This window comes from Protobothrops mucrosquamatus, unplaced genomic scaffold (genome assembly GCF_001527695.2).
Source record: "Protobothrops mucrosquamatus isolate PMUCROS unplaced genomic scaffold, P.Mucros_1.0 scaffold28, whole genome shotgun sequence".
NCBI classification, from domain to species: domain Eukaryota; kingdom Metazoa; phylum Chordata; class Lepidosauria; order Squamata; family Viperidae; genus Protobothrops; species Protobothrops mucrosquamatus.
The window spans coordinates 1,810,626-1,826,650 of NW_015386413.1; the positions used below are offsets into that span (position 1 = coordinate 1,810,626).

General features: G+C 42.8%; 1 protein-coding gene across 1 annotated transcript in view; it reads right to left on the reverse strand.

Annotated features, from left to right (window-relative positions):
- The window catches only part of VWA8 (von Willebrand factor A domain containing 8), a 105,359-nt gene that overhangs the window by 47,222 nt on the left and 42,112 nt on the right, over positions 1-16,025 (reverse strand). The window contains exons 21-27 of the mRNA XM_015811056.1: positions 14,608-14,684; positions 11,717-11,792; positions 10,535-10,670; positions 10,114-10,233; positions 8,277-8,482; positions 3,372-3,523; positions 1,733-1,841 (exon numbers count right to left, since the gene is read on the reverse strand). Coding sequence (XP_015666542.1) covers positions 1,733-1,841; positions 3,372-3,523; positions 8,277-8,482; positions 10,114-10,233; positions 10,535-10,670; positions 11,717-11,792; positions 14,608-14,684 — 876 coding nt within the window. The remainder of the gene's footprint in view (positions 1-1,732; positions 1,842-3,371; positions 3,524-8,276; positions 8,483-10,113; positions 10,234-10,534; positions 10,671-11,716; positions 11,793-14,607; positions 14,685-16,025) is intronic.

A 16,025-nucleotide genomic window follows, 5' to 3' on the forward strand; every position in this document is an offset into this window, starting at 1 on the left:
CTGTGGCAGAAGGCGGTCTCGGAGGTAGCCAGGTCCGATGCCATGGAGCGCTTTAAAGGTGGTAACTAACACCTTAAAGCGCACCCGGAAGACCACTGGTAACCAGTGCAGCTCGCGCAGCAGCGGTGTTACATGGGAGCGACGAGTCCCTCCCAACACCGCCCGCGCGGCCGCATTCTGGACCAGTTGGAGTCTCTGGATGCTCCTCAAAGGGAGCCCCATGTAGAGAGCGTTACAGTAGTCCAGGCGGGAGGTGACGAGAGCTTGAGTGACTGTGCGCAAGGCGTCCCGGTCCAGAAAAGGCCGCAACTGGTGAATCAGGCGAACCTGATAAAACGCCCCCCTGGTCACGGCTGACAATTGGTCATCCAATGTCAGCCGCGGATCCAGGAGGACTCCCAAGTTGCGTACCCTCTCTGAGGCCATGTCCCCCCCTCGTCCTTCTCTTCGTTAAACTAGACATACCCAATTCCAGCAACCGTTCCTTCTATGTTTTAGCCTCCAGTCCCCTAATCCTCTTTGTTGCTCTTCTCTGTACTCTTTCTAGAGTCTCAACGTCTTTTTTTACACCGTGGTGACCAAAACTGGATGCAGTATTCCAAGTGTGGCCTTACCAAGACATTGTAAAGCGGTATTAAAACTTCACGTGATCTTGATTCTGTCACTCTGTTCATGCAGCCCAGCACTGTGTTGGCTTTTTTGGCAGCTGCAGCACACGGCTGGCTCACATTTAAGTGATTGTCCACTAGGACTCCGAGATCCTAGTGATCGGGTGGGATCTTTGTTTTGGAGTTTAGGATGGGTTAAAACTCAAAATGGCAATCTTTTGCCTCCTGGAAGACATCTGCTCCTCGCCCTTAATGTGCAAATGAAATAAAGCACAATGGAAGGGTTGAAATGTAGGTATTCTGCCGCCAAATTAAGTCACCATCATTGTAGGGTTTTAGAATCACCCATTCTGGGCGGTCCACCTTAAGACCACTGCATATTTCTTCGCTATAATAAATCCCTTGTGATCCAGACACCCACATCTTCTTTCTTTAATTTGAAAATCATCACCCCTAATCAGGAAGTCATTCCATGGTTCTTTGTGTGTGTGTGTGTCTGTGTGTGTCTGTGTGTGTGTGTTTTGCAGACATTTCATTACCCAAACAGCATCAACACTGATGATGTTCCCTAGTTGAGTCATGAAAAGTCTGCAAGAAAACCACCCAGCTGAAAGAGCACCCAGGACCCCACACTTTAGGAGGAGGAGGAGGAGGAGGAGGAGGAGGAGGAGGAGGAGGAGGAGGAGGAGGAGGACCTCCTCCTCCTCCTCCTAAGTCCCGCTTCCTCCTAGCAATGATGATGTTACCTAGATGGGTCATGAAACGTCTGCAAGAAAACCACCAAGCTCAGAGAGCACCCAGGACCCCACAGCCCCCCCTCCTCCTCTTCCCCTCCTCCCCAACAAACCCCACTTCCTCCTAGCACTGATGATGTTCCCTAGTTGGGTCATGAAACGTCTGCAAGTAAACCCAGCTTAGAGAGCACCAAGGACCCCACAGTCCTCCTCCTCCTCCTCTCCATAAATCCCCCTCCCATTCTAGCACTGATGATGTTACCTAGTTGGGTCATGAAACATCTGCAAGAAAACCAACAGGCTCAGAGAGCACCAAGGACCCCTCATTTCAACCCCCAGCTACAAATATTCTCCCCTATCAACCTTAAGCTTGTACCCAATCTCACAGACCTTCACGTCTACGCGATGAGTTTCAGTAGGACACAACAGCCTTCGTCGCGATTTCCCCAAAGGATTGATTTTCCAATAGCCCATAAATTTTGTATCCGGCAGTGGCAATCTGACCAGAAAAATATCACTATTATTAATTGGGCAGACATTTCTCTTGAGTCGACAACACTTTTTTTGCTACTGAGTCTCAAACAGTCAGGAATGTGAGAATCCACAAAGAGGTTGACAACGGCTTCCATTTTAGCAACTACTGGAAATTCAGGGGAAATTGTGAGCAATGACTCCTCCGTGTATCACTCGTACATTACTCACTCAAGCTAGTTGCTTTTTCGTAAACACGACAAAAAGGATAAGATCCATTCTAACTTAAACCGGGAATTTTTAAGGGGGGAAAAGAGATAATAAGGCTACTAAAGTACGAAGGCAAAATGGATGGAAGTTTAAACAACTGGTAATATTGCCTAAGAAATGTTCATATACCACACTGAAATGGTACACAGAGCAATATTATAACTATTAAGTAAGCTATACTTCAATGGTTTCTTGGAGGCAGGTTTTAAAACTAGCATATTTAAGAGGAGTGGGAAGTAACTGAATAAATATCTGTAATTCTGTCTGCGAGATTTTACATATCTCAAGTTAAGGATGATTCTAGAGATGGTTTATTCACTAACCCCTGAATGAGATCTATAGCTAAAAAAGTGGACTTGTCTCAAAAAAAAACCCAGACAAACAACAGAACCAGCTTTTACAAGTCTGTTTCGCATAACCTTTGCAAGCATAAAGGGAAATACTTGTTTTAATTTAAGATGGTTTCTCCAGGTTGCTATGGTTTGAGCGTAAAAATGCGACCTTGTAACATACTCCTACAGTGCTACTATTATTATTATTTATAGACATCAAGGTATCTGTCTGATGTTCAGTAAATAAGCACCCCATAAAACAGGGTCTCCATAAATACCATTAACCAAACTGGATACCCTGAAAACAGTCTGGAATGAATGCAAGGAAGCAGAAACGCAAGAAAATTTTGTTTTGGTCGTCCAATTGGGGGAAACGACGTCTGTTATTCACGAACTTCTGTTAAAATACGAAAATGCGTCAGCAGGGTGATTTGCGTGGTTGCTGTAATGACATCATTACAAAATGACATTAACCACCAGATAAATTTGAGTGGTGCCAGGCAAGACCTGTTGAATCGAGATCTTTTAATCTGAATTTCCACAGTACTTTGGGGAAAGTGTCTCGTGCCGGATTTAAAAGCCAAGTCAATTCACTTCATTTCCATTTTTTTTTTAAAAAAAAAAGTTACAAACCAAAGTTTTGCACGCAGGACAGTGACAAATTAGCAAAAGACCAATCAATGAATAGAAACCGAAAAGAATCAAAACAAATATTTCCCTTTTATTTATTTCCATTGCACAAATCACCCATGTTAATTAGATTTTTTTTTAAAAAACAAACAACTCCTCCGTTCGAACATATTGATGTATCCCGTAAATGTACGCCGATCGTGTTGTATAAATAAATAATTATGCGATGCGGATGACCTTTCCGGAGGAAAATACACACGGAATTTTGCTTCAAGCGTTCCAGGTTTTTACAACTAGCAGCAAATACAGCAGACAATGAACCTTACTCCTTGGCCATCTGTACGTTGTCGGGCTTGGCACCGATAGGTATTCCGTGTTTGTGCAACGTGCTAATTAATATCTCACGCATTTCTTTGTTGTAGGAGTCAAAATCGAAGACGTTCCGGACCACGTTCGCAAGTCCTTCTGTCGGAAACTTCTGCGGAGATTAAGAAAGGGACAGAAGAAAAAAAAAAACAAAGCGTGAGTTTGTTGTGGGTGATGGAAAGTGTGACTTGAAAGCTCACAGAGGTTACACTGTGTTCCCTTACGCAACACACACACAAATCTAGGTGTTTGCCACCCTCTTCTCCGTGGATTGCAATACCTAGAAACGTGTTTGTCAAGCCTTTATAGATTTCAAGGGGAAATTATGAATGGGCTATTTAATTAGGAGTGATGGGACAACAACTTCAAATTGTGTGGTCTTTTAAACAAACAAACCCTTGCATTCAGAGGGCTTCATCCAATGTTCTGCTCACACAATTGCACCTCTTCCCCTCTCTTTCCCTTCAAACTTTTCTTCGGGAACCTGAGGGAGTGTCGGGTGCAAAGGATCGGGACCATACACTGAGTTGCAGTTAGAAGGTTTATTGCTCAAGACTATATACCAGAATCTGGTCAATTAAAATTCAAATCAAATTGGCGCCAGATAAAGAGGGAATGACGTTCAAGAGGGATTGGATTTGATGACCATTTGTGACAACATAAGGATTCTAAGCTGATGCTGCATTTAACTCCAGCCCCAGCTCTTCTCTGCCTGCTCTTCTCCTACAGGAAGAAAAATAGGAAGAAGACATTATTGGAGACAATTTCGGAGATAATAATAATAGTAAAGTTGGAAGGGACCTTGAAGGTCATCTAGTCCAACCCCCTGCTCAGGCAGGAAACCCTATACCATTTCGGACAAATGGCTGTCCAGTCTCTTCTTAAAAACTTCCAGTGTTGGAGCATTCAGAGCTTCTGGAGGCAGGTTGTTCCACTGGTTAATTGTTCTAACTGTCAGGAAGTTTCTCCTTAGTTCTAGGTTGCGTCTCTCCTTGATTAGTTTCCATCCGTTGCTTCTTGTCCTGCCTTCAGGCACTTTGGAGAATAGCTTGACTGCCTCTTCTTTGGGGCAGCCCCTGAGATACTGGAAGGCTGCTATCATCTCCCCCCTCGTCCTTCTCTTCGTTAAACTAGACATCCCCAATTCCAGCAACCGTTCCTCATATGTTTTAGCCTCCAGTCCCCTAATCATCTTTGTTGCTCTTCTCTGTACTCTTTCTAGAGTCTCAGCATCTTTTTTACATTGCAGTGACCAAAACTGGATGCCGTATTCCAAGTGTGGCCTTACCAAGGCATTGTAAAATGGTATTAACACTTCGCGTGATTAAACTTTCTGAGGATTATTTATTTTGGGAGTTTTGATGCACAGCGACCGGTAAGGAAATCTGATTGCATTACTAACGGACTGTGTTAATTGTGGTGTTGGAACTGGTCCCTAGGCTACTTCCATCCTAAGAGTTTCCAAATCAAAAGGCACTCTGTACTGCAGTGGTCTACTTTCCTCCTTAACGACCATTTTGTAGGGGAGAAATAAAGGAATATCCAAAATTTTGAAGAGAAGGGGTCAGCCCATGCTCCGAAGCATCCGAGGACAAGACAAGAAGGAAGGAATGGAAGCTTATCCAGGAGAAAACCAAGCTAGAACTAAGGAGAAATTTCCTAACAGTGTGAACAATTAACCGATGGAACTCCTTGCCTCCAGAAGCCGTGGGTGCTCCATCACTGGAGATTTTTAAGAAGAGACTGGACAACCATTGGTCAGAAATGGTATAGGTCAGGGGTAGGCAACCTTGGCTCTTTTATGACTGGTGGACTTCAACTCCCAGAATTCCTGAGCCAGCATGGGGGAACTATGGCCCCCTCATGACTCATGGACTTCAACTCCCAGAATTGCTCAGCCAACATGGGGGAACTATGGCCCCTTCATGACTGGCGGACTTCAACTCCCAGAATTCCTCAGCCAGCATGGCTCAGCTTGGAAACCTCTCCCTTTCCCCTCAGCGTGGCTGGCTCAGGAATTCTGGGAGTTGAAGTCCACGAGTCATAAAAAGAGCCAAGGTTGCTTACCCCTGGTATAGGGTTTCCTGCCTGAGCAGGGGGTTGGACTAGAAGACCTCCAAGGTCCCTTCCAACTCTGTTATTCTGGATTCTGACACCCACACAGCCCAAACATGATGTGAATGAAAACAGCTATATGAGAATATGTTAGATTGAGGTCATACAGAGCTCCTTGTATGGAGGGATGTCCAATTTTTCCAAGGCACATTTTTCTCCTCTACTTTTCAGACTTACAAATGAAGCAAAAACAACTTTATTCGGTTGTGAACCAGAGAGAAAGTCTGAACCGTCGGCGATCAGCTGGATTTGATAGCTAAATAAATCAGGCTGTGGAGAGGCACATCCTAAAGCTGACTTTGCTTGCCAGCAGTATAAACACTTTTCAACTAAAACAGATTACCTTTGTATATATATATAAAAAAGACACCCTGATTTCGCAGAGGAACGCTTAGCAGAGCCCTACAACTACAGAAACAGATATTGTGTAATGACTTCACTTCCTTCCTCTGTTCCCAAGTTGTGAGATTGTATCACTTCCCTCCTTCCTTTCATCCCAACTCTGGTTCCCATTACCTGCTAGACACTGGGGGGGCTACGTCTGTGTCCTAAACAATTACGTTTGTTTCTGCGTGCTACTGGTTGAAGAAAATCTAAATAAATCCAGTGAATCCCCTGATCCAGGTCTCTGGGAAGCCCTTGAGGCCAAGCCAAGACGAAAGCTGAATTCAACCCAGAAACTGAAGTGTGTGTGAATTAAGACCGTCCCTTGCTTTATGTCATAATTATGTCCATTCCTTAGTTATTTTTAGCTTCATTTATGGAACAGTTCAGCCTCCAGCTTGTTGAATCATGACGGTTCTTTGGCACAAACAAGCCTTCCAGGATCTTTTCCTTCTTTTTAACTATTTGAGATACTGGGAGATACTCGAAGCAAAAAGCTAGAGTCTTCTGAAAATACAGCCTATGCCACGTAATGAAATAATAATAATAATAATAATAATAATAATAATAATAATAATAATAATAATAATAATAATAATGATGATGATGATGATGATGATGATGATGATGATGATAAAGTTGGAAGGGACCTTGGAGGTCATCAAGTCCAACCCCCTGCTCAGGCAGGAAACCCTATACCATTTCAGACAAATGGCTGTCCAGTCTCTTCTTAAAAATTTCCAGTGTTGGAGAAGGGAGGGAGGAAGGGAGGAAGGAAAAGAATAACAGAAGGGACCTTGGAGGTCATCTAGTCCAACCCCCTGCTCAGGCAGGAAACCCTATACCATTTCGGACAAATGGCTGTCCAGTCTCTTCTTAAAAACCTCCAGTGTTGGAGCATTCACCTCTTCTGGAGGCAGGTTGTTCCACTGGTTAATTGTTCTGACTGTCAGGAAGTTTCTCCTTAGTTCTAGGTTGCTTCTCTCTTTGGTTAGTTTCCACCCGTTGCTTCTTATCTTGCTTTCAGGTGCTTTGGAGAATAGCTTGACTCCCTCTTCTTTGGGGCAGCCCCTGAGATATTGGAAGGCTGCTATCATGTCCCCCCTTGTCGTATCCTTGTACAGCCAGCTCTGATGCCAGATATTCAAGACGTTGGGTCTGGTTTCCATGTCTGGTTATGTCAGGTGTGAAAGACTAAGTCCACCTGTGAAGGTTCAATCCAGTCAAGTTACTGCTAAAAGCCTATGCACAGGAACAATAATGATAGAGTTGGAAGGGACCTTGGAGGTCATCTAGTCCAACCCCCTGCTCAGGCAGGAAAGCCTATACCAATTTCAGACACATGGCTGTCCAGTCTCTTCTTAAAAACTTCCAGTGTTGGAGCATTCGCCGCTTCTGGAGGCAGGTGGTTCCACTGGTTAATTGTTCTCACTGTCAGGAAGTTTCTCCTTAGTTCCAGGTTGCTTCTCTCCTTGATGAGTTTCCATCCGTTGCTTCTTGTCCTGCCTTCAGGCGCTTGGAGAATAGCTTGACTCCCTCTTCTTTGGGGCAACCCCTGAGATACTGGAAGACTGCTATCATGTCCCCCCTCGTCCTTCTCTTCATTAAACTAGACATACCCAATTCCAGCAACCGTTCCTCATGCACCACTGTACTCCCACACCATTTGCTCTATGTTCTACTGGTCCCACTGGCCAACTAGGCTTGAAATACTGTGTCCCATTATGGTCACACCTCAGTGAAATAAAGATACTGAGGAACTAGAAAGAGAGCAGGGAAGAGGAATTAAGTTAGACGAGGGGTTTAGAGGCTAAATCCTTTTCTTTCTAACAACACAGACAACCAAACAGGATTAAGAGACGACTCTCTTTGAATTGTATGGGATTTTTCAGGGCACAAAACAATGCAACCATATCGGGAAGAAGTTTATTCTTTTCACTTACAGGAAGAGAGTAAGATAATAAGAGAGCTGGAAGGGACCTTGGAGGTCTTCTAGTCCCACCCCCCCTGATCAACCCCACACCGTTTCGGAGAAATGGTTGTCCAAACGCTTCTTAAAAAACTCCAGTGTTGGAGCAACCCACAACCCAACAAAAGGAACATGACACAGCTTGGACCCACACCGATGCAAAAAATCAGAAATTAAGCCATTCGTAATTAATTGAACGAGGAAGGACACAAAAAGATCCCCTGCTTCTGTCTCAATGAGGACAAGTTTCTTTAAGATTTGCTGACATCAAAGGCAAAAGCACCCTTAGAAACCTCTTCTGAAACACGCCAGGCTTTCCAAAGGTTAAAAATAGCCTTTAAAGTCAAATAATAATTGATTAGTGAACAGTCCAGTATTAGGAACAGTCATACACTACCTGCAAATGCTTGACGATGTTCACCACTTCTCGAGTCGAGTAAGGATAATTGATAATTCCTTGGTCGGCCAAACTTCGCAGCTCTCCAAAAGCTGCTACCAGTTTCTGGAGAACTGAATCCGGGACATCGGGCCCGTACTGTCGAAGCATGGCTAGTTCTGAGTTTGGTTTTGGGTTATCAACTGCATGACAGCTAAATATGTCTCCTGGAAGAGGCAAGAACAAGAAAGGAGAAAATGGCGTCCAATAGGTTAATTCATTTGTTTGTCAGTGGCGAAGTCGTGTCCGACCTATCGCGACCTCATGGACAACGTTCCTCCAGGCCTTCCTGTCCTCTACCATCTTCTGGAGTCCATTGAAGCTCCCGCCTCCTGCTTCAGGGACTCCATCCAGCCACCTTCTTCTCTGTCGTCCCCTTCTTCTCTTGCCCTCCATCTTTCCCACCATTAGGCCCTTCTCCAGTGAGTCCTTCCTTCTCATTAGGTGGCCAAAGTACTTGAGTTCCAACTTCAGGATCTGGCCTTCTCAAGAGCAGTCGGGGTTGATCTCCTCTAGGACTGACTGGTTTGATCGCCTTGCAGTCCAGGGGACTCGCAGGAATCTTCTCCAGCACCAGAGTTCAAAGGCCTCAATTCATTTGCAGTACTTAATAAAGAAGAAGACTTTGCACTCTGGTGTGCTAGAGTGAACTCACAGGGGTGCTGCGAAATATTTTAAATTTTTGAAGAAAACACAAGAGGTTTAAGCTTAGCTTGCTTACTACGCTACTACTAGCCCTTCAGAAAGGAGCTTATTTTTTTACCCACATTCATTTTTTGGGGAAAAACATTGTTAGATTAGGTAACCTTTATTGTCATTTATTCCTGGGGGCACAACGGCACACATTAAAAATGAAATTTAGGTGCTTGCTCTCAAAGTGTACACATGCATAACCCACATTTATATGCAACATATGTATAGACCAGGGGTAGGCAACTTGGGCTCTTTTATGACTCGTGGACTTCAACTCCCAGAATTCCTCAGCCAGCATGGGGGAACTATGGCCCCCTCATGACTTGTGGACTTCAACTCCCAGAATTCCTCAGCCAGCATGGGGGAACTATGGCCCCCTCATGACTCGTGGACTTCAACTCCCAGAATTCCTCAGCCAGCATGGGGGAACTATGGCCCCCTCATGATTTGTGGACTTCAACTCCCAGAATTCCTCAGCCAGCATGGGGGAACTATGGCCCCCTCATGACTCGTGGACTTCATCTCCCAGAATTCCTGAGCCAGCATGGCTCAGCTTGGAAACCTCTCCCTTTCCCCTCAGCGTGGCTGGCTCAGGAATTCTGGGAGTTGAAGTCCACCAGTCATAAAAGAGCCAAGGTTGCCTACCCCTGGTATAGACCTACACCCTTACATACATAATTTTCAAGGGAAAATTATGCCTGGACTAAAATACATATTTTAAAATTTTGAAGAAAACAACAGGTGTAAGCTTAGCTTCCTTACTACGCTACTACTAGCCCTTCAGAATGGAGCTTATTTTTTTTTTACTCACATTATTATTATTATTATTATTATTATTATTATTATTATTATTATTATTATTATTATTATTATTATTATTTTAAATTTCTAGGGAAAATTACGCACGGCCCAAAATACATATTTCTTTTCCCAAACAGCAAAGGAGTAAGAGAGTCTAAAATAAAGAAACGGTTTTAATACACCTAAACTGGTAGCTTCTTTGGGGTTCCCCCCCCCCAACAACCAGACTGGTCAAACGAAAATAGCATCTTTTCCTAGACAGGACCATAAAATAGAAGCTTTTAATCAAGTGTGTGTGACTTACCAAGGGTTCCAAAAAAGTCATTTCCCAAGAAAGGGAATCCCGGCCTGTTTGCTAAAACAATCATCCTAAAATCCGGATGCATTACTATGACATTTTTTCTCCCATCTGCAGCAGCAGCATCTGGAAGGTTAAAACAAACAAAATCAGCCTTTTTCGATCTGATTAAAACTTTATTCCGGAAAGAAATGACTCGCTTATCAAAGAATAGCAAACGTCCAACAGGAATCGGGGTCCGTGTAACAACACGGCAACCAGTCTTGATGCACTGACGCGCAATACTATAAATTAATATTAATTAATAACTAAAGCCCTCCATTTCTCTGAAGAAAATCACATCTCCAGTTATGTTATTAACAGCTCTTAATTTATTAATCCGTAAGGAAGTCAGCTACTGGAAGACTTTCCCTCTGGGACGGCTTACTAGAAACAATGCGTCTCCCGTCGGACAGAATCATCTCTCCGCTCTCCACCAAAGTTTTCAAAATGCAGGTGACGTTGGTGGGTGCCTTGTCTGCCTCGTCAATCATGAGGATGTGCCCCTTTTTGACAGCTTTCACCTAGAAAGAAATGATTGGGATGAGACAAACGTTGGCGGGGAAAAAAGATAATATTACTAATATTAGAAATCTAGTGTTTCCAGCCTAGATGCAACACAGAGGGTTCCCATTCTGATATGAAGGCTACTTTTATTATTATTATGGACAAGGCAAGCAAAGCAAAGGATATTCCCAGGTCATCCCCAAAAAGAAAGAAAAATACAGTATCTATTTCACAAATTTGATGAATGTGGATCAGAAGAAAACTGTCTGTCTGTCTGTCTATTTATCCACCCATCCCCCATCCACCTATCCTCTTTTCTTTCTTTCTTTCTTTTTCTTTCTTTCTTTTTCTTTCTTTCTTTTTCTTTCTTTCTCTTTTTCTTTCTATCCATCCCACATCTACCTATCGTCTTATCTATCTATCTATCTATCTATTATCTATCTATCTATCTATCTATCTATCTATCTATCTATCTATCTATCTATCTATCTATCTATCTATCTATCTATCTATCTATCTATCCCCATCCACCCATCCTTTATCTATCCATCCATTCATCCATCTATCCATCCACTCACCCATCCACCCATCCTTTTTTATCCATCCATCCACCTACCCACCCACCCACTCACCTACCTACCTACCTATCCATCCATCCATCCATCCCCCATCCACCCATCCTCTTTATCTATCCATCCATCCATCCATCCATCCACTCACCCATCCACCCATCCTTTTTTATCCATCCATCCATCCGTCCGTCCGTCCGTCCGTCCGTCCGTCCGCCCGCCCACCCACCCACCCACCCACCTCTATCTATCTATCTATCTATCTATCTATCTATCTATCTATCTATCTATCTATCTATCTATCTATCTATCTATCTATCTATCTATCTATCTATCTAATAAATTACAATAATAACCTAATTTATTTAGGACACAATGTGAACCCTGGATTTATCAGGGGCTCCACCCAGAGGGGCCTGCCCCACAAGCGCATAGGTCCTCTCAGATTTTAACGACGGAATCGGCAAGCCAGTCGCCCCTTGCAAGAGACTTACGAGTGGAGAGTCCTCGTACACAATCAGGCCCTCTTTCACGGACGGCTGAAGCGTCAGGCTCTGCACGGTGGTGTCCCTAGGGCGGCAAATCACGGACAGGCTTCTATTCATGCATCCCAGCTGACCGCGTCAGTACATTGGGGAAAAGTGGGGGGGGAGGGAGGGAGGGGGAAGTTGCATTTGCAAACATGCTGTGCTATTTTCTACTCCCTGATTCACAGCGGGAGGCAGCATATGTTTATGTTTATTTAAATTTATGTTTATTTAAACAAAAAATTTAAATAAACATATATTTTTTCTTCTCTTTTAATCATTTTTGCCGGTCGCCGAGCGTTCCCTTCTCCAAAGGCCAGCAGGGGCCACTTAAAGCCCTAACATCCAAGCTGGCGTTTTGATTCCAGTTGGAGGAATCTAAGTGCCTTAGTGGATCTGTAGTACAGGTAGCCCCCGGCTTGCAACAATGGGGGCCAGAATCTCCACTGCTAAGCAAGGCCGCCGTTGTTAACGGAGTATTGCAGCATTGCAGGCTGACTCTGCCCGTCGCCAGGAAGTTCGAACCTGACTGGCTCAAGGTGGACTCAGCCTTCCGTCCTTCCGAGGTCGGTAAAAATGAGGACCCAGATGGTTGGGGGCTCATATGCTGACTCTTTAAACCGCTTAGAGATGGGCTGTAAAAAAGCACTGTGAAGCGGTATATAAGTGCTATTGCTAGTGCTATTTTGCCACAGTTGTTAAGCAACTCCCTGCGTAAAACGAACTGTCGTAAGTACATGCCAGTTGCCAACGGTCTGAATTTTGATCAGGTGACCGTGGGGATATTGCAACGGTCATAAGAGTGAAATATGGTCGTTAAGTCCCATTTTTCAGTGCCGTTGTAACTTTGAACGGTCACTAAGCGAATGCTTGTAAGTCAAGGACTACTTGTATATATAACTCCTCAATTCCTCAGAGGGGGGCCTCTGGTTTCTCTTCAGATTGTGTGCGTGTGTGTGTGTTTGTGTGTATGTATATGTATGTATATAAAAATAGTTTTTTAAAATATGTTTAATGTTTATTTATATTTCATATTGGTCTATCCCTCAGAGAGACATTCTGGTTTCTCTTCACATAATATGTGTAATAGATTCCTAAAATATTTTTAACCTTTATTTATCTTTTTATATTTCTCAACTGCCCACTCCCTCAGAGAGGGGCACTGTGTCTCTTGACATTATATATGTAATAGTTTTCTAAAATATTTTAACCTTTATTTATCTTTCATATTTCTTAACTGCCCACTCCCTCAGAGAGGGGCTCCGATTTCTCTTCACATTATATATGTAATAGTTTTCTAAAATATTTTAACCTTTATTTATCTTTCATATTTCTTAACTGCCCACTCCCTCAGAGAGGGGCTCCGATTTCTCTTCACATTATATATGTAATAGTTTTCTAAAATATTTTTAACCTTTATTTATCTTTCATATTTCTTAACTGCCCACTCCCTCAGAGAGGGGCTCCGATTTCTCTTCACATTATATATGTAATAGTTTTCTAAAATATTTTAACCTTTATTTATCTTTCATATTTCTTAACTGCCCACTCCCTCAGAGAGGGGCTCCAATTTCTCTTCACATTATATATGTAATAGTTTTCTAAAATATTTTTAACCTTTATTTATCTTTCATATTTCTTAGCTGCCCACTCCCTCAGAGAGGGGCTCCGATTTCTCTTCACATTATATATGTAATAGTTTTCATACATATATATATTAACAGCATAATGTTGGGGTTCATGTATTTAACAAAAAATAATAGACAATAGTTAATTATCATAAACAATATGTTAATTAATCACTTGATGGTCTTTTTCTTGCTAATATATATTCAAAGTTACATATCACATTTCTTTCTAACTCGTTTTTCTAGCCATTGATAGAAATTATCCCACGTTCTAAAATAGACCGAGTCTTCTTTCTCTTTTCTCTTTAAAGTCAATCTATCCATTTCTGCACACTCTAAAATTTTCTTAATTAGTTCTTCTTCAGTTGGCAAATTTTAATTTTTCCAATGTTGGACAAATACAATTCTTGCTACAGTTAGTACGAGTAAAATTAAGTATATACAATCTTTCTCGTAGTTTGCTCCTATTATTCCTAACTAAAATAATTCCGGCTTAAAGTCTATTTGTTTTTTTAGTCATTTTCTACAACCATAAATGTATTTTTACCAAAAACTTTTTGCTTTAGGGAACGTCCACCAGATATGGTAATAAGTACCTTACCTGGTCTTTGTTTGCATTTCCAACACTTATTGGAAGTATTTTTAAACATTTTTGCTAATCTCACTGGTGTCCTATGCCATCTGTAAAACATTTTATTTAAGTTTTCTTTATATGCCACTGCTTGAGTTAATTTGACATTTCTGGTTTTTCTTCGGATTATATATATAGTAGTTTCCTAAAATATTTTTAACCTTTATTGATCTTTCATATTTCTTAACTGCCCACTCCCTCGGAGAGGGGCTCTGATTTCTCTTCACATTATATATGTGATAGTTTTATAAAATATTTTAACCTTTATTTATCTTTCATATTTCTTAACTGCCCACTCTCTCGGAGAGGGGCTCCGATTTCTCTTCACATTATACTGTATATATAATAGTTTTCTAAAAATCTTTTTAACCTTGATTTATCTTTCATATTTCTTAACTGCCCACTCCCTCAGAGAGGGGCTCTGATTATTCTTCAAACTGTGTATGTATACACACAATCTGAAGAGAAAACAGAGCCCTACTCTGAAAGAGTGGGCAGTTAAGAAATATGAAAGATAAATGAATATTTTTTTAAAAAAAGCCTTTTGCCTAACTCCAAACGTTGACAGCAAGAATCCCACCCACCAAAGTTTGGCTCACCTGTGCAGCTGCAAATATTCTCTGGGTCGATTTAACAGCTGGAGGAATCTGTCGACCACTTTATTTTTCCCCACACCCTGCAACAACAACGCAACCACAATGAGGGATATTTTAGAGGAGAAGATAGGGTGGAACAGTCTCTACGAAGGAGCTCAATTTGCCAGCTAAAAATGAGAATCGCCCTCAGTTTCTGGCACTAAAACTCCAGGCCACGACATCCCAGGTAAATACAAAAAGGATGATGATCAGGCTACATCCCACTTAAAACCAGTATTAACTCACTGAACTCCTTGCAAACAAAACAGCTTTAATTGCATCATTTTTAAATCAAAAGGGAAGGTTGATTTGCTGTAGAGTTAACGGCCGTAACGCCTCACGGCTACATGCAGATAGTCCTCGGCTTGTTGTTGTTGTTAGTTGCAAAGTCGTGTCCGACCCATCCCGACCCCATGGACAACGTTCCTCCAGGCCTTCCTGTCCTCCACCATCTTCTGGAGTCCATTGAAGCTCACGCCTCCTGCTTCAGGGACTCCCTCCAGCCACCTCCTTCTCTGTCATCCCGTTCTTCTCTTGCCCTCCATCTTTCCCAGCATTAGGCTCTTCTCCAGTGAGTCCTTCCTTCTTCTCATTAGGTGGCCAAAGGACTTGAGTTTCAACTTCAGGATCTGGCCTTCTAAAGAGCAGTCAGGGTTGATCTCCTCCAGGTCTTCCTGTCCTCTACCATCTTCTGGAGTCCATTGAAGCTCACGCCTCCTGCTTCAGGGACTCCATTCAGCCACCTCCTTCTCTGTCGTCCCCTTCTTCTCTTGCCCTCCATCTTTCCCAGCATTAGGCTCTTCTCCAGTGAGTCCTTCCTTCTCATTAGGTGGCCAAAGTACTTGAGTTTCAACTTCCGGATCTGGCCTTCTAAAGGGGTTGATCTCCTCTAGGACTGACCGGTTTGATGGCCTGGCAGTCCAGGGGATTCGCAGGAGTCTTCTCCAGCACCAGAGTTCAAAGGCCTCCATTCTTTGGCGCTCAGCCTTTCTTATGGTCCAACTTTCACAGCCATACATTGCAACTGGGAAAACCATGGCCTTGACTATGCGCACTTTTGTTGGCAGGGGGATGTCTCTGCTCTTTAGTGTGCTGTCTAGATTTGCCATAGTTTTCCTCCCCAGGAGCAAGCGTCTTTTAATTTCTTGGCTGCAGTCCCCATCTGAGGTGATCTTGGAGCCCAGGAAGATAAATTCTGTCACTGCCTCCATTTCTTCCCCATCTATTATCTGATCCCAAAATTCCTGTTGCTCAGCGAAAAAGGGACTTTTCCCCCGTTTTACAACCTTCCTTAACAACTGCAGTTGTTAAGTTAGTAATGTGGATGTTAAGTGGAATTGGCTTCCCCATTGACTTTGCCTGTCAGAAGGTCGCAAAAGAGG